This window comes from Festucalex cinctus, chromosome 2, assembly GCF_051991245.1.
Source record: "Festucalex cinctus isolate MCC-2025b chromosome 2, RoL_Fcin_1.0, whole genome shotgun sequence".
Lineage (NCBI taxonomy): Eukaryota > Metazoa > Chordata > Actinopteri > Syngnathiformes > Syngnathidae > Festucalex > Festucalex cinctus.
In genome coordinates, this window is record NC_135412.1 from 1,014,369 (window position 1) to 1,037,540 (window position 23,172).

A 23,172-nucleotide genomic window follows, 5' to 3' on the forward strand; every position below is an offset into this window, starting at 1 on the left:
ACCCTGTTTAGTGTAACTTCATCAAAACAATACTATAGCAACTTTTTTTTTTTTTTTTTTTTTTTTTTAACTCATTCACTGCCTTTGACAAGTATACTTGTCAATTGTATTTTTTAGAGCGGTGCTAAATGGGGGCGAATCTGAGCATGCTCCACTGTAAATATCAAACTTGGAAACAACTTTACTGATGCCCAACCACCAGTAGATGACATCATTGCCCCATTTTATAGGAAATAAACACAGTTTCAGAGTCCATGGGAGAAATGGCTGTATTTTGGCAAACCTACATTTTTCTGCTGTCAATTATAAAAGAACGGGACGGGACAAAAAGTAGGGAGTCTATTCTGTTATTTGGTAGATTCGGTTTATATATAATTATTGAATGTAATATCACGTGAGTATTGGAAATGTAAAAATTTTCTATAATGACTGGCAGTGAATGAGATTTATTAAAGAGCTGTTAAAATTAATCAACAATCTGTTATCAAATTGATTGCAAAATATTTTAACAACTGAGTAATCGTTTGGAGCAATTTTTAATTTAAAATTGTCCAAATCCTCAGATTTTAAGCTAGCCACAGTAATTGTTCACGGATTTCTGTTATCCTTCATGAAAGATTATCTTCTGTTTAATTTTAAAAAAATGGCAAACGTCGGTTTTTCTTTTTTTGTACGTTTGTTTTGTTTTTTGGAAAACAATGACCCTACTGGTAACATAGTACAACATCATTCCTCTTTCTATAATCACTATACGAATATGATGTGCGAAATAAACTGCAATCATTGGTTAATAAAGAGTAATGGGGGGAGTGCTTCTGTAATTCACTTTAATACAAAATTGAAATGAATCCAATTGATTGAATAATCGATTAAGTGATTCTAAAAATATTTGCTAGTGACAGTACTAAACTTTTTTTTATTTTTTATTTTTTTTTTCCTTTGCAAAAATGTTGAATGAAAATGGCATCTTTAACAGGTCGATGTGAGCCACAATGTTTATTTTACGCGTGTCGAGTAAGGACTTCCTGTGGACGTTTTTGCCACTGAGGCATCTGTAACTTCAAAACAAAAGTGAACATACGAGCGTGAGAAAATGAAATGGCACTCACTATGTAATTTGCATTAACACATTGGACTTCCTCTGTCAGTTTGACGCGCTAACCATCGGATCGTCATCTTGTTACATGTGCCGTGAATGACCCATTTGTGAAGTTTGAGCCGTTAAAATCAAGAGCTTCACTTTTTTTGGTTGTTAGCAAGTACTACACTGAAGCCCCAACTCGCTAGCTATCACCTGCTTGAGATATCTTGTGTACATATTCCGACTCCAACTCGTCACACGCATGTTTGAGTAAGCTTTAGTCATTCACCCTTGCCGTCATCCTGCCTGAAAACTGTCATCTTTGCAAATTCTCTGTATCTTGTAACTGTAATCATAATGTGCTTTATTTCCATATTTTCGAAGTTTCTTTTCAACTGTATATTTTAATTTGTATTTGGAAAAAAATGTTCTATTTCTATTAAAAAAACAAAACAAAAAAACCTTGTTGCGTTAAGTAATAATTTGATGTGATTGCGCATGCATGTTGGATGTCACGTAAACGCAACTGTGTTGTGTCTTTCTAACTGGTAGTTGTGTTGTGTTGGTGCCGCGGGCTGAGAAGGCGAGTTGAGACACATGCGCGTGTGGCAACAGCTCGGCTATTTCATAATAATGAAATGGAACCAAGGAAACGTAGCGTTTTGCATCCGGACACTAAAAGACGTTTCAAATGTCCTGTGGTAGGTGGACGGGTAGGATGTGGTCATTAAAAATAGATATTTTACTCTTTAATATAATTGAACATCTTGCATTGGTTTTAAAGATTGTAAAGTAAATAAGGTAATACTTTATTGATCCTTGGATGGGGAAATTCGAGTGTTAGCCGTCCAAGTTAAAGCCGCATGCAGATAAAGATTACTAATAAAAAAAATAAAAAATGTTTTGAACAAAATTAAAAATTGTAATGTAATGACTGTAGAATGTTTTGATGGTAGCAGATTAAAAATGTGAATTTGGTTGTGGCTGGTTTTGTAAATCAAAAAGATGAAACGCGAATAGCAGAGCCGAACGCGTTAATGAATTTTGAACATCCGTCATCGGCGATTGCACATCAAAATGAGTAGGGATGCACAATATCGGCGGCCGATAATTGTCGGCAATTATCGACCAATTTGACGTCAAACGGATAAACCAGATAATGGAGAAATCTGTTTAATTATCGGCAATTTTATTTCATAAAGAATTCCAGCAATAGTTAGACGTGCCACGTTGGTCCATCAGTTGTGGTTGTGGCTCAGATCACTAAAATTCAACGTCAAGATGTTTTACATACATTGAAACATTGTGCGAAGTTTATACAATGTTTCAATGTATTTGTTAGACTTATAGTAGGACTTGAAATTATATTTGTATTCAAGTTAAACATCTGCTTGGTTATCGACATCGGCACCTCTAAATTATAGGTGTATCGGTTGAAAATAGCATTATCGTGCATCCCTAAAAATGAGTGTCTGACTGTCCGTCAATGTTTCCATCATTCGAGGTGGGCATCCATCACTATTCGGTGAATCGGTCGAGCTCTCCGGAGCACGTTGTGGGCGAATGGCGACTCTCCCGATCCGCCATGAGGCTTGCCTCTCTTTCGTTATTTCGGTTTCGCTTTGCTGGACAAGAGAACGAGTGGCCAATCTACATCACTGCGTGCCGAATATGTTGCGACATAAGCAACAATGGCGGCGGCGTATGTACAAATAAAGCTTCTACAAAATGTGTTAAACTTTTATTATTTTTGTAAAATGAGGCTCATAAGTTATGTTGGTAACAAGCAAATAAATCATATTGGACAAACTTGTCATTACAGTCGGGGTTCCTTTTTAAGATAATTGTTTGATACCTTCTTCCGAAGTTTCATTTACTTTTTAGTAGGGGTGTTAAAAAAAAAAAAAAAAAAAAATCGATTCGGCAATATATCGCGATACTACAGCACGCAATTCTCGAATCGATTAAATCGTTTTTTTTTTTTTTTAACCATTTTTGATGGAAAAATATTCAACAAAATGTCTAACTTTCACACCTTAAGCATGGAAGAATGTTATATTAAGGGAACCTTTAGCCTTAATATTTTATTTAAATGCTGTTCAAACATGAAAAATGTTGTTAAACCCGTTTGTTGTTGTTTGGCTCACAGTTATAAGATAATACATTTTCATACAAATCTTACAGTGTACTGTATAAGTTAACTGAATGGAATTTTATAAATTTGAGTAAAAAATATCGTAACAATCGACTTATAAATTCGTATCGGGATTAATCGGAATCGAATCGTGATTCGAATCGTCAGGTACTTGGCAATTCACACCCCTACTTTTTAGTGTATATTGTTGCATAGAAGTACGATGGCCTGCTTTGCATATATGTTTGGCTCACCAATTTTTGAAGTTCATTGGTCTGAATCTTCACTCTGGCCATTGTGTCAAATTGAAGAATCTAAATTGTTCATAGCCTTTTGCCCAGACGGCTAAGATAGACTTGAGCTCAAGCATGGACCTCATGAGTATAGAAAGGTGATGGATGGATAGTCATAAAACCAGACAGGAATGCATTTGCGAGTTTTGCTATTCTCGTCCAAATGATCACTTCCTGCCAGCTCCTTATCATTGGCATAGCTTCCTGTCTGCCACGCCAAGGAGGGGGACTGGTCGAGGCGGGTGTTGTGAACATAAGCGCAATGTGCATTCTCCTTCCGTTCAGTGGCGTTGAGCCTATTACATGACATGACATTACATTACATCGGAGTGGGAAACATTCGTCTTGTTCAAACTGAGCAAGCGGCATGAAGCCACAGTTTGGGATTCACAAAGAAGTGGCGTGTTATGTAATGGAATCGTATGCATATAATAGATGGAAGCAGGGGGGGGGGCAACGCTGGAAATGTTCTCTGCTTCTCGAGCTCATCAATGACTTACAAATGCAAACTTGTGTGCTTGCTCAGTGTTACCAGATGCTTCCATTGAAACGCCACCTGATTGAAGCCACATGGTATTTATTAAAGCCGCTCGTTCATCATTTGATGTGCTGCTGCCTCATCACCCTTTAGCTTGTCTACTCTTGCTGCCGCATCTTGGACGAAATCTCTCCCCTCAACTTACATTTTCGCCATATTGTGTACTCGCTTAAGCGAAGCCTATCGCTACTTGATTGAGCAAACGAGAAAGATCCCACACAGCACTTTCTGTACCTTTTTTCTTCTTTGGGTCTTCCACCCTCCCCGTCTCACTTCCCCCAATCTTCTTCCCAAACCCCTCCTCCATCCTCTGTAACCAGAGCCCGTGGAGTGGGAGGGCCGCCAAGATCCAGTTGCTTCTGCCCTTTTAAGGCTAAAAAACCAAGGGGAACTTTTTTTCCAGTCGCAGGGAGTGAAGCGAGGGAGAGCCGAGGCAGGCAGGCAGGCAGGGTGGGTGAGTGAGTGAGTGGAAATGGCAGAAAGGAAAATGAGGAAGTGTAGTAGATCCATTGTGGCTTGTTAAAGGGAGGGAGGCAAGTGGAGGAGGAAGGGAAGGAGCCGAGAAAACGGGTCAAACAGTGAGGCTGCAGAAAACGAGTGAATGTGGGGCGGCGTGGCTCAGTGGTAGAGTGGTTGTCTCCCAACCGCGTGGGTGTGGGTCCGATCCCTCGCCATTGTGACCGTGTCCAAGTGTCATTGAGCGAGATACTGAACCCCCAGTTGCTCCTGATGCTGTCATCAGTTTATTATTTATTATCATTTATTATTTTACCATTCAGTTTGAATGAGAGCTTTTACATGATTACATTATTAAATATAGTGCAAAATCCAACAGGCAGGTTAAACACTATGTTGGGCAGATTTGTTCCGTTGTCAAATTATTTTATGCTCTTTTTGGTGATCTTTGGATTTCGCCACTTGAGCTTTATCAATAAAAATGAAGAAATGATGCATATTGGCAACTTTAGTTTATGATTAGTGATCATGAATGATAAATTATAGGTTGATTACTGTGAGTTTTGTGCATATTTGTTCCACCAAACGCCTTCATGAAATGTTTGGGATAACAGCCAATCAGAGGCCACCTTTTCCTGCTTTTACTTTCATTAGCAATGGTAAGAATGAAGTAAATATAGCAATAGTAAGAAGTAGGGGTGTTAAAAAAAAATCAATTCGGCAATATATCAAGATATTACATCTCGCAATTCTTGAATTGATTCAATAGGCGGCCGAATCGATTTTTAAACATCCATTTTTGATAGAAAAATATTCACCAAAACGTCTTAGGGTTCACATCTTAAGCATGAAATAATGTTACATTAATGGAACATTAAACCTTAATAATTCATTTCAATGCTGTTCAAACATGAAACAGATTATAACCTGTATCATACTGAAGTTTCAGATAAATAAATGCATATTCATTCAGATCTTACACTGTACAAGTTTATTGATTATTTTCTAAATTTGAATTAAAAAAAAAAAATCGCAACAATCGACTTATAAATTCTTATCAAGATTAATCGAATCAAATCGTGACCTATGAATCGTGAAACGAATCGAATCGTCAGGTACAATTCACATCCCGAGTAAGAAGTAAAATGGTGAACGCGTCGTTGAGGTTCAGCGAGATAGATGGCACTTATGACTTGGTGTTATCCTCCGAAGATGAGGCCGTATTTGACGAGTTAGTGGCTGTACCTCCAAAACATGAAGCAAGTTAAGGTCAAAGTTCATGGTTTATCAGTGGTCAGTGCCCCCCCAAAAAATGAACAACACAGCAAACCTGTTTGTCTTCGTTTTGTGGCATTTCTCAACTTGAAACGGCAAATATTTGCCAACTGCAAGACTGGAGTTTAAAACAAAGCTTGTTTTTTTATTTTTTATTTACTTCTCAGCACAGCAGAACAATTTTTACAAGCATTTTCCACATACTCAGCTGTTTCCGGACGTGCTGCTAAGAAAAGGATGGCTGAATTTACAACTTATCGAGGGTTATTGTTGGGCTTTGGTGGAGGACTAAGTTGTTTTGTTCCATTGGAAAAATGTACTTTGCTTGCATGGAAACTGCAAAATGTCTGCCTGGATTTGTATGAGTAATGGACACGGATGCGTCTTCCCAAATGCTGCATGTACATTGTGAATGTTTTCAGAACGTCCAGATCTGTTGACGCTCTCGCCGTTCGTTCTCTTCTGCTCTTGATCTTTGCAATGTTGAGAGCGGGGATCGGTCAAGTCGGAGGTTGCGATGATGTCACGACTGTGACGCTCGAATGGGGGCTGATGGCTGCACAAATACACCATCGAGTTGAGTCATGGGAGGTTTTTTTTTTTTTTTTTTTTTTTTTTTTTTTTTTTTTTCTTTGTTATTGGGGCAGGGCAGTCCTTCACTGATACACACATGCACCGGGGGGGTGTATGACTCAGCAGACGGGGGATTATGTTAGCAGTCTGTGTCCGTATATGGGCTCCGTCTGAACTGGTGTGGTCTGACGGGAATGCTGGCACATTCCTAGCAAAGTTTAGTGGAGAGAAAGGCATGTATCAATTCAAAGGACGAGGCAGATTAAAGCAGGAGAATAATAAATGGTTACTAATATTACCTGTTGACTGCTTGTGAAATGATAATAAGTATCATTTGCTTTCACAGGAATGAAGAATGTGAGTCTATTCGGTTGCAATAATCACATCTAAAGCATCAAAATTCAAAATGATTAACGTTGCTGATAGATTGGATTGGATAATTAATGCACCAACAATGTTTTCGGTTGTTTGTGCGATATATCTTGAACCTTTTTTTTCCTTCCTGTATCCACGATTTCCACTGAAATAAAGCGAACTTCCCCAATGTTGAAAGCTGAACCAATGCAAATGTGTCCAATGTTTGACTAAACAATGGTTCTAGTTTTTTTTTTTGTTTGTTTTAAATGCTGTATTTGATTTACAACTTGTATACTTTTAGACAACCTCACCCCCCTCAAGCCAACACACTACCGATGCACTACAGCTGATATATGGGGTGGGGTGACATTCCAACTTAATTTCTTTGGTTCTCCTCCATAAGGCAGGCTGTGTTAAGTCTATATTTTCTCCCAAATTGCTTAAGTTACTGGGTATTCAACAAGTGCACTGGTGTTTTGCGACTACATTTTGATAGCTTAGCATTAGCAATTAGCATGGCTTCAGATCATTCTGACAGTCTTCCTTTAGTCTTTATCAATACTCTACTTACAGAAGTGCAGCTTTTTCACTGCCGTGGACACCACGATGACTGACTTATACAATTATTTACCGGTGTGTGTGTATATATCGGACGCAAGTGGTCAAAAGCCTGGCGATCCACCAGGCATGTCAAAGTACTGAGGGAAACCCAGAAATATATGAATAGTCTTGATTTCTGTGTCTGAACTGACACTTAACAATTTAAAGTTGTCAGATATAACTGTTTAAAGCAGGCGTGTCAAACTCATGTCAGCCCCGCATGGAAATATATTACCAAGTGGGCCGCGTCGGTAAAATAACGGTATATCACTTTAAAACGATTGCCGTCAATTCTAAGCAGATTTTCGCTGTTTGTGTGCCAGCCCTAAATTACGGAGCTCAATTGTAATCGTATTGTTCCAGAAAAATAATACAAATGCAAATGGAACACCTGTTTAGCATATAGATTGTTCCCAGAATGCATTGCGTGCCACAGTTAATAACATAAGGACGCTAATCCTTGTCATATCTGTTAGCACTTACCAGTAATTGAATTTGTATCGTATTTAACACGTTTGTTGGTCTAGGGGTTAGGGTGTTGACAGGTGACAGCACCAGATTTTTTTTTTTTTTTTTTTTTTTTTTTTTTTTTTTTTTTTTTTTTTTTTTTTTTTTTACACAAAAGTGAAGCTTGACACTTGTGAACCAAATCTTGCTCTCATCAGACCACGGGGCATCGTTTCAGTAATTCATGTCCTTTACTTTTGAATATTCATTGATTTGTGTCACAAAAATCATGTGTGGCGCGCTTGTGGTTCTGGTATTGTTACATTTATCTGGTAAATCTAAGGTGGTAGGTTGTGAAGGTTGGACACGCCCTTCTTTTGGCTCTTTGGCATTCTTACTGCTTGTTCTGACGTGTAGCGTACTTTAATACGCAAGACATCTCAGATGAGTTTTAAGTAAGTTTCTTTTTCTATTCTATCACTTTTTGCTCCTTGGCTTCTGTGTCATCACCTTTTTTTCTTTTTTTTTTTTTTCTTTTTTTTTTGTACTACTGCAGAGTGAGTTGACTCTGGGTTGCTATGGTGATCCACAAATTCAGTTCCCATGGGGGGAGGGGTTACTCAAGCAGGCCCCCCTTTTTTTTTTTTTTTTTTTTTTTTTTTTTCTTCTATCTGACCTGCTCCAAATCATTGAGGTGTGTATTTTTTCCACGGGTGCACATGACGACTTGTGACCATGCATCACACCTTGCCGTGCCATTTTTAATAGACGAAAAGATTCTGTCACTTGGGCTCGGCATGTCTACAGTGTTAATCAAAAGAACACAATGCTGCTTACGTATGTATGATTAGCATCACAGTGTGTGTGCGTGTCCGCGCACACATGCACAGCCCCACCTTTTTCCTCAAGGCTTGTCCTCAAGTTTGAGATCACCCTCTCGATTTAAGCCCATTTTGCGCAACGTGTACATGCTTGTTTCTGACTGTGTTACAAGCTTGTTTGCGAGTACATATGACGTATCAATTTTTGCCCGGGCGAGCTCTTCATTTTCTCCCCTCGTTTGACTTGTTTGAACAAATAGAAGTGTGTCAAATGTTTAGAGAAACGGTGTGCTGATATGCCCTTGTTAGAAGCTTTGGAAGTCGGCAAAACAGAATGCGTTTTCAAGCGCAAATATACTGTATTCTTTCCATTTATGGTCTTTCATGCGTTTTTGTCATGCTGTTCATTTGTGACAGATTTTTGTTCTGTAATACAGCCATAACTGGAAAACGTTGGGAACGGCCAGCTCTAGTTAAATGGCTTATGCCAGGGGTGTCCAAACTACAGCCCAGGGGCCATTTTTGGCCCACCGTCCTTTTTTTTTTTTTTTTTTTTTTTTTAAGTGGCCCGTGACCTATGCTAAAAATGGCATTTGACTCAGTTCAAATAAAATAAAAACCAAAAATGTTTGGAGATGGTCAAAGTAAGAAGGGAAGGTGTCAAAACAGGTGCTATTAAAGTTTATTTTAGTTAACTAAAACTAGTGAAAAAACAAATTCAAAACAATTTTAACAAAAAATCAAAAACAAAGATGCTTTTTAAAAAAAAGAAAACAAACTGAAACTACATTTTATTTACAGAACTAACTAAAATAAAACTAATTATAGGAAAAATGTCTTCCATTTTAGTCTTTGGTAATTAATGTAATGCATGCTTTGGGGATTAAATGTTTTTTTTTGTTTGTTTTTTTTAGTACATTTATTTTTATATAAACCGGAATAATGACGTTGAGCCCATGTTTTTTTTTTCTTTAAATATTGCACACAAGTATTACACGTTTAAAAAAATAATAATAATACTGAAACTAAACTAAAACTAAGCTTTTATTAAAAAAACAAACTAATAAAACCACCCTGAAAACTAAAACTAAATAAAAAAACTAAACAAAATAAAAACTAAAATGAAAATTTTTAAAACTAATAACCCTACTGCCATATTAGAAATAAATTAGTTTGTATTGTAGCATTTTTCTAAATATGCAAAAGCGCAAATTATTTGTACAATTTTTAGGACTGAACATAATTTCTGTTCATAACATTATGTGGCCCTCAAATGCAAAAGTTTGAACACCCCTGGCTTATGCCATTATCACTGTATGTTTTAAACAAGCCCCACCAAAAATCACAATGATTTGTATGTGTAATTGTCACTACGAATGTTTGATCGTTACTAGTCAACCATCCTGAGTTAAATGAATATGTTTTGGTTTTGTTTTGTTTGTCGCCTCCAGACTCCAAAGCCATCGTTGATGGGAATCTGAAGCTCATCCTGGGTCTGATCTGGACCTTGATCCTGCACTACTCCATCTCCATGCCCATGTGGGATGAAGAGGAGGAGGCGGATGATGGCAGACAAAAGACCCCGAAGCAGAGGTTGCTGGGATGGATTCAGAACAAACTCCCCGAGCTTCCCATCACCAACTTCAACCGGGACTGGCAGACGGGCCGGGCTCTGGGGGCGCTGGTCGACAGCTGCGCTCCAGGTGACTGCCCAAAGGATGCGTTTTGCTTTATGAGCAAAAGGAAGGGGCAGAAGGGCCACGTCGTGAGGTTGCATGTATGAACTTAGCATTTGACATTTGACACATCAGGCAAAAAAAAAAAAAAAAAAAAGATGGTTTCAGGTCGGCTAACCAAAGATGATCCTATTACATCAGAAGAGTGGGTGGGAGCTGAATAAGAGGATAATTATCGAGCTGAAACGAGGGAAAAGAAGTATGGATTTTTGGAATGTTTGGCATACCACCACACTCAAGTGGCAAGATAAGCTTTTTGTTCCCCTGCAGGAAGACTTGCAAATAACTGCACGGCTATGTTGAACATGCTGGGGGAGGGGGGTGCAGTTAAATGTAAACTGAAAAATAGACGCGTGGGCATCTGTAGAGGATGAACCCGATTACTGTGGTTACCTCTGGTCAGTTTAGTTCGGGTGCCGGTGTCGTTTTATTGGCCTAATTAGAATCCATTGACTCCATACAACAATAGAGATGTCACGATAAGCGCGATATCGTGATATTAAAACTGCCACAATATCGTCGTCGTCATGTTCACAATATTTAAAAGGACAACATCTGTTAAAAAATACAATAACAAATCAGGTTGATTTCCATTTGTGCAGTTCTAGCACCCTCTAGTGGCTAGTTTATTAGTGCAATTTAATTTTCATTAGGGATGTTTTGGCCTTCTGTTTAAAATCGATGCTAATTGTTGGATGAAGGGGAACCTAATTTGCTTGTTAAGTGATCAAAGTGTCTCAATATTAGCGATTGTAGGTGGTTTATATGCATTGCTGTCATGTACAAAAGCACAATATTCGGTTTTTTTTCAGTTTTCCCCCCCCCAATATTGTGATCTTTTTTTTAAATATCGCCAACGCCCCCACAATATTGTGATAATTATCGTATCGTGATATCGTATCGTGATTTCAGATATCGTTACATCCCTATACAACAATAGAAAAATGTTTGCTCCTTGTTCTGACTAGAATAATGATAATATAATCAATTGTTTGACGGTCGTATTTATGCCGCTTGATATTGTTGAAATGCATTACTCACCACAGGAAAGGTTTTTTTTTTTTTTTTTTTTTTTTTTTTTTTTTTTTTTTTTTTTCCCCCCCTCATATATACAGTATATGTAAATGCGTTATGCCAATTGAAACGCTGGATTACCACCTTTGGTCTGTATCAAACGGTCTTCTTACCTTTTTGATGTTGGCCTTAGGTCTGTGTCCTGACTGGGACCAGTGGGATCAGACCAAACCAGTTGACAACGCCCGTGAGGCCATGCAGCAAGCTGATGACTGGCTGGGCATCCCGCAGGTAAAGTGATGAATGACTTCTTCTACACCGTAAGGCAAGGCAGCTTTATTTATTTAGCTAAAAGTCGTGTTCAGTTGTTCACTCGAGAGCTGGGCTTTTATGACCACCTCTTGATGTTGGCAAAAGAATTGAGAATTCTAATAGAAACTGTCAATTTATTAGAATTTTAGAATTAAAATTAGAAAATTTTTTTTTTCTTTTCTTTCTTTTGATGTCATCAAATTTTGAATATGCTCAAAATTTTCTCTGCAACAAGAAAAACGGTTTGAGAGTTTAAAGAGCGTTTGTGACAATCTGGTGAACGTCTTTGCAACGGTTTGCCAACTTGAACCACCACCACCCCCCCAATCGATCACGCTTTGCATGCGGCCGTGTGAGGCTCATTGAAGTCTAATGAAATATGGCACTATTGAGCATAATTGAACTCATTGTATTAAACAAAACAAAAAACATTCGGATGGCAGAACGCGTTGACAAAAATGTTACTTAGGCGGATATACACAACGTACAGTTCACGTTGGCTCAAATTATGTTGGTTCATCAACTTCTGTTCATTGAAGTCATTCAGGTACAACATTAGGTGTATCCAGTACATTTTTTACAATTTATCATTGACTATTATTTTTAAGCGTATAGGTACATCAAGAACTGACATGGCTACACGTTAAAATAATGGTATTTTGTTGCAGAAAATTGAGTGAGTGTTTGGCACGCAACATTTACAAATTAACTTGGACTACTTCACAAATATTTGAAATTTATGAATTTTAATTATATGCATTTGTTTTGTGCTTGCACCCCACTTGAAATGTCGGTCGGTCGGTATTGGGCCAAGAACATCATCATGTCCTCATTCTCACGTATTCTCCCCTCCGGGTTGATCTAGCTAAACTTGGTGAAGTATTAGTGCGATTTTCAAAATGCAAATCTATGTCATGTTGTGCTGCCTGGCTGGCATAGAGTTGGCAGCTGGCACAGCGTTGCGTGCGTACACTTGGCTGTGTGGTCGCTGATGTTTCCGCCCACTGCTATACTTCTGGTAAGAGGAGCCCTTTTGTCTCGGTCTTTGTGGACTGTTTCAAAGAGACAAAGGGCATGTATGCGTGTTTCGTGGGTACATTCTGTTTTTTTGTTTTTGCACGCTAGTAAAAGTTGCAGGTACTTTCTACGGTAGTGCAGATAACAGTAATGTTTTCCATTTGTGCTGCATTGCTTTAGACTAGTGATAAACCGATATGTTTTTTTCAAGGCCGATACGATACAGATTATTAGTAGTCAAGTAGGCCGATAACCGATATTTCAAGCCGATAGTCATTTGCAGTAAAATGGGGGGGGAAAAAAACATTTTTTCTTTTAAACTATATTAACAGATTTGTTTAAAAAAAAAATTGCAGGGAGCTTCCAGGGGTCATTAGCCTGTGTTAAGCTAAATTAAAAAATAATAATAAAAATTTGAAAGTAAATAGATCTCTAAAGAATTCTACTGTCAAAGTTTTCTAAAATTTCAGCATAATTTCTTGATTTATTTGATTTATTTTTATTGTATTTATTTATATTTATTTTATTCTTATTTTTTATTTCCATTTATGTATTTGTTTATTTATTTTTGTATTATTCGTGATTTATTTATTTATAAAAGATTTCTCCTGTCAAAGTTTTCTAATATTTCAACATAATTTCTTGATTTATTTATTTTTTAGTAAAAAGTGTAGGGAGTTCCTAGTTTTCATGAAGTGGAAATTTAAATAATCCATAAATGAAAAGTTCCCTGCATGTTGCATCTCACTGAGTAACAAATTAATGCGAATGTAGCTCATTTGGGATTTTTTGTTAGGGTTCGTAAAAACGTTTCAAAAGGATCTTTGCGGTGAAAAATTGTGTGAATATGTTCCAAATGTGTTTACGACAAATAAAAACTTGACTGCGAGTATCTTACAAATCCTGATGAGAACCCCAAATTCGCTACGTTGGCGATTATTCCCTGCTCAGTGAGCTTTATCGGCCTTCAGATTAAAAAAAAATGGCCGATGCCGATATTTGTCAAAATGCCAAATATCGGTCTATCCCTACTATAGACCGATAATCGGCCGATTATCGGTCTATCCCTACTATAGACTCCCTGTTTGCATCATCAAATACATCATGGTGAAAACTTTTTTTGTTTTGTTGCCCCGCCCCATAGGTTATAACCCCCGAGGAAATTGTTGACCCCAACGTGGACGAGCATTCCGTCATGACTTACCTGTCCCAGTTCCCCAAGGCTAAACTGAAGCCTGGCGCTCCACTCCGCCCCAAACTCAACCCCAAGAAAGCTCGTGCTTATGGGCCAGGTAAACACGCACACACATGATTCCATGACGAACACTAAGACGACGCCTACTCTGCAGGCATTGAGCCGCTTGGCAATGTGGTGATGAAGAAGGCCATATTCACCGTGGAGACCATCAGTGCAGGAATGGGAGAAGTACTTGTTTATGTTGAGGACCCTGCAGGACACAGAGAGGAGGTTCTACACTTGTTGCAATTAATTACAATGAGTCACTTTGTATTGCATTTTTTTTTTTTTAAATACCATTTACTTTTTCTTCCAGGCCAAAGTGACAGCCAACAATGATAAGAATCGCACCTACTCTGTCTTTTACGTACCGAAAGTCACAGGCATGCACAAGGTAAGCGAGAAATTCGTTTTATGTGCAGTACGGAAGTCATCAGGTTTAGTTAGAAGTCAAATAGCTTGGTGGTATCATGCAAAACCTTCTCAACCCAAATGTATCCACTCGGGCTGGGAATCTTTGACTGTCTCACGATTCGATTATGATTTTTGGGTCTACGATTCGATTTGGAATCGATTTTCGATTCAAACTTATTTGATTGACAAATGATTTCTGCTTCAATTTACAGATAAGCACAACATTGTCATGACGTACTCCAGTCTGCTTTGCAAGACAAAATGACAAATGGAGACATTAAAGTGTCTAAAATTTTAAGTTAGTTTTTTTTTTTTTTTTTTTTAAACATTTATAAATTTTGTATTGTAAGTGCCTTTTTCCACAAAAACAGCATGTGGGCTTCAGCTGCCTTTTCCCCTACTTCATTTCTAATTTAAATAAAATCAATTTTTGGATATTAAGATCGATTCGATTAATAAATGAGAATCTCGATTCTTTTGATTGTTTTTTTTTTTTTTTTTTTTTTTTTTGACACACCTCTAATATCCACTATCCAGGGTAAAATATTACATGGGACCAGTATATAAATGTCTGTCCCACAGGTAGTTTTGATGTCTGCAAAGCACACCATTCTCAATTTAAAGGGGAAGTAGACCTTAAACATTTCTTCACAATAATGTTATGTGACTTCACTAATCTAAACATGACATTCTGATTAAAATTACATTTGTAGAATATGAGTTATGAAGCAAAATCCAGTTGTTCTTCTCCATCTCGGGGGGTGGCGGCCATTTTGCCACTTGCTGTCGACTGAAGATGACATCACAGTTGCTCGGGCAACGTACCAATCACAGTTCACGCATTTTCTGAACAAATGAGTGCTGTAAACTGAAACCATTTGACAGGAAAGATTAATATGATACAAGATCAACATTTAATCTGTGTATAATACAACTTAGAACCTTTTGTTTGAGCACACCCAGTTTTCGTTTGAGGAAAGTATTGGAATTTGTGTCAGAGGTGAACTCGAACCGATGGCAGTCTCGATGTGCTTCTTCCGATGCCGAAACTACGAAACATCTGCTCGTGTCCGCCATCACGACATCACATTTCTGTTTTCTGTGACTTTTTGTAGGTGACGGTGTTGTTTGCAGGCCAACACATCTCCAAGAGTCCCTTTGAGGTGGAGATTGGCATGGCGCAGGGCGACTCCAGCAAGGCCACTGCCCAGGGACCTGGCCTGGAGCCCACGGGCAACATTGCCAACAAGAGCACTTACTTCGACACCTACACGGCGGGTAATGACGTGGATCCAAAATATCACGCGAGAAGAGTTGCCTTCCTGGCTCGTCTTCCCGACAGCACCTCCTTGTCGCGCAGGTGCTGGCGTCGGCGAGGTGGAAGTTGTGATCATGGACCCCGCGGGGAAGAAGAACACTGTAACTTGCAGCATAGAGGACAAGGGCAACAGCAGCTACCGCTGCACCTACAAACCAACCCAGGAGGGCCAACACACAATCTATGTCACGTTTGCTGGCGGTCAGATCAGCAAAAGTCCCTTCACGGTGGACATCGGGGAAGGTAAGACCCCGAAAGAGTATCTCATACAGCACCACTTGTCACTATTCTGTTGTCAATGTTACTGAAACTTCCTTAGTCGTCACAATGAGTTTTTTTGTCTTTCTGTTTCTAATGCTTTGCGGTCTCCTCCTGCCTCTGTGCCGGATCCTCCCTGGCCTCCTCTGATAGAGGCCCGGTGGCATCTGTCTACTCTCAGGAGCTGCTTCTTCCTTCTGCTGTTATTTCCGGTTTCCTGGGATCTCTCTTGGGTACCCGCATGCGTCTGCGTCTGCGCTTTTGTGTTCTTGTGTCGCCGTCTTCGGAAGTGGCACAGTTTAAAAGTCGTCTTGGCGAGGATCTTTTCGCAAGAGCGTTCAGTCTCAGAAGATGGCTTGAAGCGATAGTTTGAGGATTTTTTTATTTTCTGTAAAAATTATAGTGCAGTGGTGTCCAAACTACGGCCCGGGGGCCATTTGCGGCCCGTCCATTTTTCAGTGGCCCGTGACATGCTAAAAATGGCATTTGACTCGGTTCAAATAAATTAAACAAAACAAAAATGTTTGGAGATGGTCAAAGTAAGAAGGGAGGGTATCGAAAAACGGGTGCCATTGAAGGTTATTTTAGTTAACTAAAACTAACAAAAAAAAAAAAAACTAAAATTCAAAAAACAATTTCGTTAACGAAATAAAAACGAAGATGCTTTTTTAAAAAAAGAAAACAAACTGAAACTACATTTTATGTTTACGAAACTAAAACGAACTATAATTATAGCAACCATGTCCTTTGTTTTTAGTCTTTGGTCATTAATTTAATGTATGAGTCTTTGAGGATGATTTCAAGTGTGATTTTTTTTTTTTTAAAAAATTTTTTTTTTAGTAGATTTATTTTGATAAAAACCGGAATGACGATTGAAAGTGTGTCACACTGAAGTGACATCATCTAGCAGCAGCCAATAGAAAAGCACCAAAAGATGACATCGCTCCCATGCTGTTTTTTAAATTTTGTGCACAAGTAATACACATTTAAAAAAAACTAAAACTAATACTGAACCTAACTAAACTATAACTAAGCATTCATTAAACAACTAAAACTAACATAACCACCCTGAAAACTAATTAAAACTAACTATAAATAAAAAAAAAAAACTCAAAACAAAATAAAAAAAATTCCAAAACTATAATAACCCTACTGCCATATTACAAATAAATTAGTTTGTATTGTAGCATATTTCTAAATATGCAAAAGCACAAATAAATGATTTGTCCAATTTTTAGGACTAAACACAATTTCTCTTCATAACATGATGTGGCCCTTGCGTCCTTCTGATTTTCTGTATGTGGCCCTCAAATGAAAGTTTGGACACCCTTGCTTTAAGTCCCTTATTATGGAGGGCTGTAAATGGGTTTTACCACTGAATGTCCTCACTAAGATGGCGATATGCAATGTTTTTAATGATAAAATGCATGTTTGCATGCATGTTTGAGCTGTATGCGCATGATTTTGACAGTTTTGATAAAATTGCATCTGTGAACTTGCACACTTGCCATCTGTCTTTAAGCTTTCTGTTTGTAACCTGGCGAGAGAGAATTCCACACCTTCCATGAGAAATACTTAGTTTTTATTTTTTTCTCCCCCCCCCCCTACATGTTGCTTTGCAGCAGACATTTTATGTTGTCGTCAGTAGCCCCTTTCTCCATTAAACAGTTTGAATGTCATTTGTTCCAGCTCGGTAACATTCTGTCAGCAGATTACGTAACGACATTAGTCACAGTTTTGTGCCCTCCAGCCTCGAATCCCTTTCAATCACTTTTTCAACATACAATGTGTATTTGACAAACGCATTTCTGGGTCTCAGTCTATAGGCAAGGCAGTTTTGTGTCTATTGCACATTTCATACGCAAGTTAACTCATTCACTCCCACCCATTTTCACTTTACTGGATTTTGACTGCTTTTGAGAGGCCCACAGAGTATTGTGTTCGATTTACTATAAAACATGGAATCTACCAAAAGAAAAATTAGCATCTCTTCTTTCATCAGGGGGGGGGGGGAAGAAAAAAAAAAGAAGTATTTTTATGTTTCCGTTTTGGAGCAATTAGCATTAGAATATAGCTAAGTTTCATCACAAATCTGTTTAAAACAGTGGGGGGGAGTTTTTAGCAACATGGCTCTGTTTGATCTCTTATACTCTGCTGCCACCTGCTGGCTATATTTGTAATAACGACCATTGCTTCAAGCATTTTCTTCAGTTCAGAGGCTGCATCAAAGCCTTCTGTATGCTCTAGCATTAAAAAAACAAACGTATAAATACGTCTTTGAATACGTACATGAGTTAATGTGCTTTTCACAAGCAAGGACACGACAGTTACTGACATTCACAAGCAAAGCAGAGAAAGGAAAAAGTAGCTTAGGAAAATTACTAAAAGAACATACATTAACAACATTAAAACACAGGAAAAACATTTAAGAGTAAAGAAATTAGTACTTTAGAGTCTAAAATATTTAAAAGGGGAAAAAACATGATTTTAAAAATGTTAAAACCCTAATCAAAGGTATAGGACAAAAAGCAAAGTTTTTATCCTTTCCATTTTCATGCAGCATAACTGCTAAATGCAGCATCACCATGTTTACTTGAACTGTTCCACTAATTGACCCTAGTCGACTGATCTCATTTCTTGAATGTATTCAGGACCAAAACCATTCCGTAATTTTTATAAAAGACCAGTAGAAGAATTTTGACATTAATTTCTACAGCTCACTTGGAGGCAGTGTCTTAACGAGTGGAGTGATAAGTTCTGATCTCTTTGCTTTGGTCAGAACCTGAGCTGGAGGGAATGAGTTTTACTCCAAAATGACACGAGCTTGTCAGTACAAGTTAGCGATTTGTTCCGATGGATAATTGAGTTGTATGTATGCTACCGTGTTTATTTCATGCAGAAAGAAAAGGAAGTGTATATTGCAGGTTATTAGATTTTTTTTATTTATTTGTTAATTAATATCTACATTTAGTATGAAACATTTTTGACAAAGTTGACCAGAGTTGTCCCACTGGAAGTCGTATAGCTTCGTCTCTTCCTGTGGTGTTTTTCCTTATCTCTGGCAAACTATCATACCATGACTGGCAATATGAAGGATGTCGTTTCCTGTGCGGTTGTCAAGGCCCACTTCCTTTGAAGATGCATTTTAACAACTCGCTTCAATAAAATAGCAGATGGAGGGCAGAGGAAGAGAAGGCACGTTTCAAAAGTACCGGATGCTTTCCAGCAGGGATGTAACTATAGTTATGTTTATTATTCTTATTATGGTTATGATTGTTGTTAATGCATGCACACATTGAGTTCCTCCACATATTGACTTGCTTCACAGCCATATTATGTTCCCCTTCATCTGACAATTAGTGTAGATTTTAAACATAGAAGGGCCAAAACATCCCTAATGAAAATTAAATTGCACAAAAAAAAAACTAGCCACCAGAGGGTGCTAGAACTGCACAAGTGGTCGTCAAACTGACTTTTTTTTTTTTCACAAATGTGTGGCATTTAAATATGGTGAACATGACGACGACGATATTGTGGAGTTTTAATATCACAATGTCACAATATCGCGCTTATCGTTGCATCCCTACTTATTTGACTACTAAAATGTTTTATTTTTTAATATTATTCCCTCCCAACGCACTGAATTGTAGTCAAATAAAAGGTGGCATTTGAGCACTTTTGCAAGGCACCCTTGTCACCCAAACTTGAAATGTTCAACTACGCATTTTGTTTCTGTGAAAAGGCAAGAACTGTATTATATACTCAAAGTATCCGGAGCACGACAACAGCGCAAGATGAAATCAATTGGTCCAATCAGTGCTTTTCAGTCTTCCACCAGCCACGATTTGCAACTTCCATTGCAGTCATTGTCTGCGTTACATCAACAAAACTCAAAGGAGATGTCACCCAAGATGGCCGCAGTAGCTTGAAGGTATATATGTTCTTGCCAACAAAATATGAATTCACCGAGATTTGGCCAATACACGATTGACACTTGCTGGTTGTCAAGTTGTAAGGATTTTACTTCCCTTTTCAAAGCAAGAGTCCAGTGCAGTGGACTCTTAAAGGTCAAATGTCACATGTCCTCTTCACTTTCACTTCACTTTATATTGAGTGATTGCACACCTGCCTCCTTGACCCGATTTGTCGTCGTCGGTTGTCAGAACACGGAGAGCCGTCTCTCAATGTCGGTGTGTGTGTGTGTGCGCGCGTGCTCGTGTGTGTGTCTTTCAACAGCGTGCAACCCCAACCTATGCAAGGCGAAAGGTCGCGGTCTGCAGCCCAAGGGCTTGAGGGTAAAGGAGACGGCAGACTTCAAAGTTTACACCAAAGGAGCTGGCACTGGAGAGCTTAAAGTTACCATCAAGGGGCCCAGTGAGTTTTCTTGTTTTTTGTTTTTTTTTCCTTTTCTTTTCTTTCTCCCCATGTACATCCATTTATCAATTTTTGGTACTGGTGGCTCTCTGACTTTTGTGTATTCACATGTTGCTAGTTTGTAAAGAATGCTAGAAAATATTTTCTGAAGATCTAGTTTTAAATGCCTGCTAAATCATTTTTTATTTTTATTTTTTGAATTCTGCTAAAGACAAAGTGGTACTGCTAATGTATTGTGGATGCTTGTTTACAGAGGGCCTTGAGGAACCTTGCAAAAGGAAAGATTTGGGTGACAGTGTGTACGGATTTGAATATTACCCCACCACATCGGGCACTTATAGCATCACCATCACCTGGGGAGGACAGCACATCCCTCGCAGGTATGCAATCACCACAACTACTGTTTACTGCATTCATGATACATACACAATACATAAATCTTTAAATGAAAGAGAAAAAAAATATATATAGTGAATTGCCTCGTACCTGACGATTCGATCCGTATCACGATTCATAGGTAATGATTCTATTCGATACCGATTAATCCCGATACGAATTTACAAGTCGATTGTTGCGATTTTTTTAAATTTTTTTACTCAAATTTAGAAAATACTAGGGGTGTTTAAAAAAATCGATTCGGCGATATATCGCGATACTACATCGCGCGATTCTCGAATCGATTCAATAATCGGCAGAATCGATTTTTTTTTTTTTTTTTTTTTTTTTTTTTTTTTTTTTTTTTTTTTTTAGGATTCACACCTTGAGCATGGAAGAATGTTCTATTTACGGCACATTAAGCCTTAATATTTTTATTTTAATGCTGTTCAAATGTGAAACAGATTGCAAACTGTTTGTGTACAGTGGCTCACGGTTATAAGCCTCAAGTTTTAGATAAATATATTCATACAAATCTTACAGTGTACATGTACAAATTTACTGATAGTATTTTCTAAATTTGAATGGAAAAAAATCACAACAATCGACTTATAAATTCGTATCGGGATTAATCGGTATCGAATCGTGACCATTCGTATCGGGATTAATCGGTATCGAATCGAATCGTGACCTGTGAATCGTGATACGAATCGAATCGTCAGGTACTAGGCAATTCACACCCCTAGAAAATACCATTCAGTAAACCTGTATGATCTCAAACTTCAGTTTTATAACTGTGAGCCACTGTATTTAACTCATTCACTGGCAGCCATTTTGACAGAAGTAATCGCGTTCGCTCCCGGCTGTTTTACTGAATTTTGCAAGGCCCACAGAAAATTGTGTTAAATTACTATAAAAACATGGAACCCCTCAAAAGAAAGATTAAAGTCTCTTCTTTTATCAGAAAAAAAAAGTGTTTGTTTCGGTTTTGCAGCAATTAGCATTAGAAGAAAGCTAAGTTTCATCATTATTCACAAATCGATTTCAAATTGTAAGTAATTGAGCTTTTTTTTCGACATGGCCCTGGTTGATCTCCTTTGCTCTGCTGCCACCTGCTGGCCGTTTGTGTAATAACTACCATTTCTGCAACCGTTCTTTGCAGTTGAGAAGCTGCATCAAAGCCTTCTGTATGCTCTAGCATAAAAAACAAAAAAAAAAAAAAACGTATTTGTACGTTATTGGGAGTAAATAAGTTAAGGTGTGAAAGTTAGATGTTTTGTTGAATATTTTTCCATCAAAAAAAAGGATGTTAAAAATCGATTCGGCTGCCTATTGAATCTATTCGAGAATAGTGTGCTGTAGTATCGCGATATATTGCCGAATAGATGTTGGGTTTTTTTAACACCCCTAGAAAATATAATCTACAAAAAAACATTTCTCTGCAAAGACTAACAAAAACTATTGGACATTTTCATGATGTTCTAACGCAATTGACTTTCTTTAGTCCCATTGAAGTCAAGATCGGTTCTGAGGCCGGCCAGCAGAAGGTGAGGGCTTGGGGTCCGGGCCTCGAGGGCGGCGTGATCGGCAAATCGGCCGACTTTGTAGTGGAGGCTGTTGGAGACAATGTTGGCACGTTGGGTATGTTTTTGCATGTCTTTTTAAACGTTTGCCCGCATCCTGCTTTTTGTTTCATTCACCGAGCTTGCGTTGCCGTCTTGAAGGTTTCTCCGTGGAAGGTCCATCTCAGGCCAAAATCGAATGTGACGACAAGGGCGACGGTTCTTGCGACGTGCGCTACTGGCCCACGGAGCCCGGCGAGTACGCAGTGCACGTGCTCTGCAACAGTGAAGACATTCAGCACTCCCCCTTCATGGCTGAGATCGTCAACCCACCTGGCAAAGACTTCTACCCTGACAAGGTAAGCAATCGTGTTGGACACAAACTTGCCTCAGTGTTTCGAAAACCACACATTTAGTTGTGGCTGAAAGCACTGTATTTTCGACCTCACAAGTGAAAGTGTTTGTTTTTGTAGGTGAAGGCATATGGTCCAGGTCTGCAAAGCAGCGGTTTGGCTGTCGGCAAGCCAACTGAGTTTACAGTAGATGCCAAGCAAGGTGGAAAAGCTCCACTGAAGATTGTTGCTCAGGTGAAGTTGTCATACACATGCAAGTCTTGATTTTTACAATTTAAACACACGGGGCCGCATGGAGGAAAATATATTACCAAGCGGGCCAGATCGGTAAAATAATGATTATATGACTTAACTCATTCACTCGCCGCCATTTTCACATTTCGCAATCCCGTTCGCTCCCGGCTGTTTTACTGGATTTGGACTGATTTTGCAAGGCCCACAGAATATTGTGTTCTATTGCTATAAAAGCATGGAACCTATCAAAAGAAAGATTAAAGTCTCTTCTTTCATCAGAAAAAAAAGTGTTTCTATCTGTTTCCGTTTTGCAGCAATTAGCATCAGAAGAGAGCTAAGTTTCATCAGTTTTCACAAATCTATTTAAAATTGTAAGTAATTGAGCTTTTTATC

General features: G+C 38.4%; 1 protein-coding gene across 4 annotated transcripts in view; it reads left to right on the forward strand.

Moving 5' to 3' along the window:
* Positions 1-23,172, forward strand: part of flna (filamin A, alpha (actin binding protein 280)) — a 67,807-nt gene that overhangs the window by 14,254 nt on the left and 30,381 nt on the right. For all 4 annotated transcript variants that reach the window (XM_077511942.1, XM_077511944.1, XM_077511943.1 and 1 more), the window contains exons 3-14: positions 10,027-10,278; positions 11,519-11,616; positions 13,799-13,946; positions 14,004-14,122; positions 14,208-14,285; positions 15,421-15,583; positions 15,666-15,866; positions 20,118-20,255; positions 20,509-20,635; positions 22,135-22,271; positions 22,355-22,551; positions 22,666-22,779. In XM_077511942.1, coding sequence (XP_077368068.1) covers positions 10,027-10,278; positions 11,519-11,616; positions 13,799-13,946; positions 14,004-14,122; positions 14,208-14,285; positions 15,421-15,583; positions 15,666-15,866; positions 20,118-20,255; positions 20,509-20,635; positions 22,135-22,271; positions 22,355-22,551; positions 22,666-22,779 — 1,772 coding nt within the window. The remainder of the gene's footprint in view (positions 1-10,026; positions 10,279-11,518; positions 11,617-13,798; positions 13,947-14,003; positions 14,123-14,207; positions 14,286-15,420; positions 15,584-15,665; positions 15,867-20,117; positions 20,256-20,508; positions 20,636-22,134; positions 22,272-22,354; positions 22,552-22,665; positions 22,780-23,172) is intronic.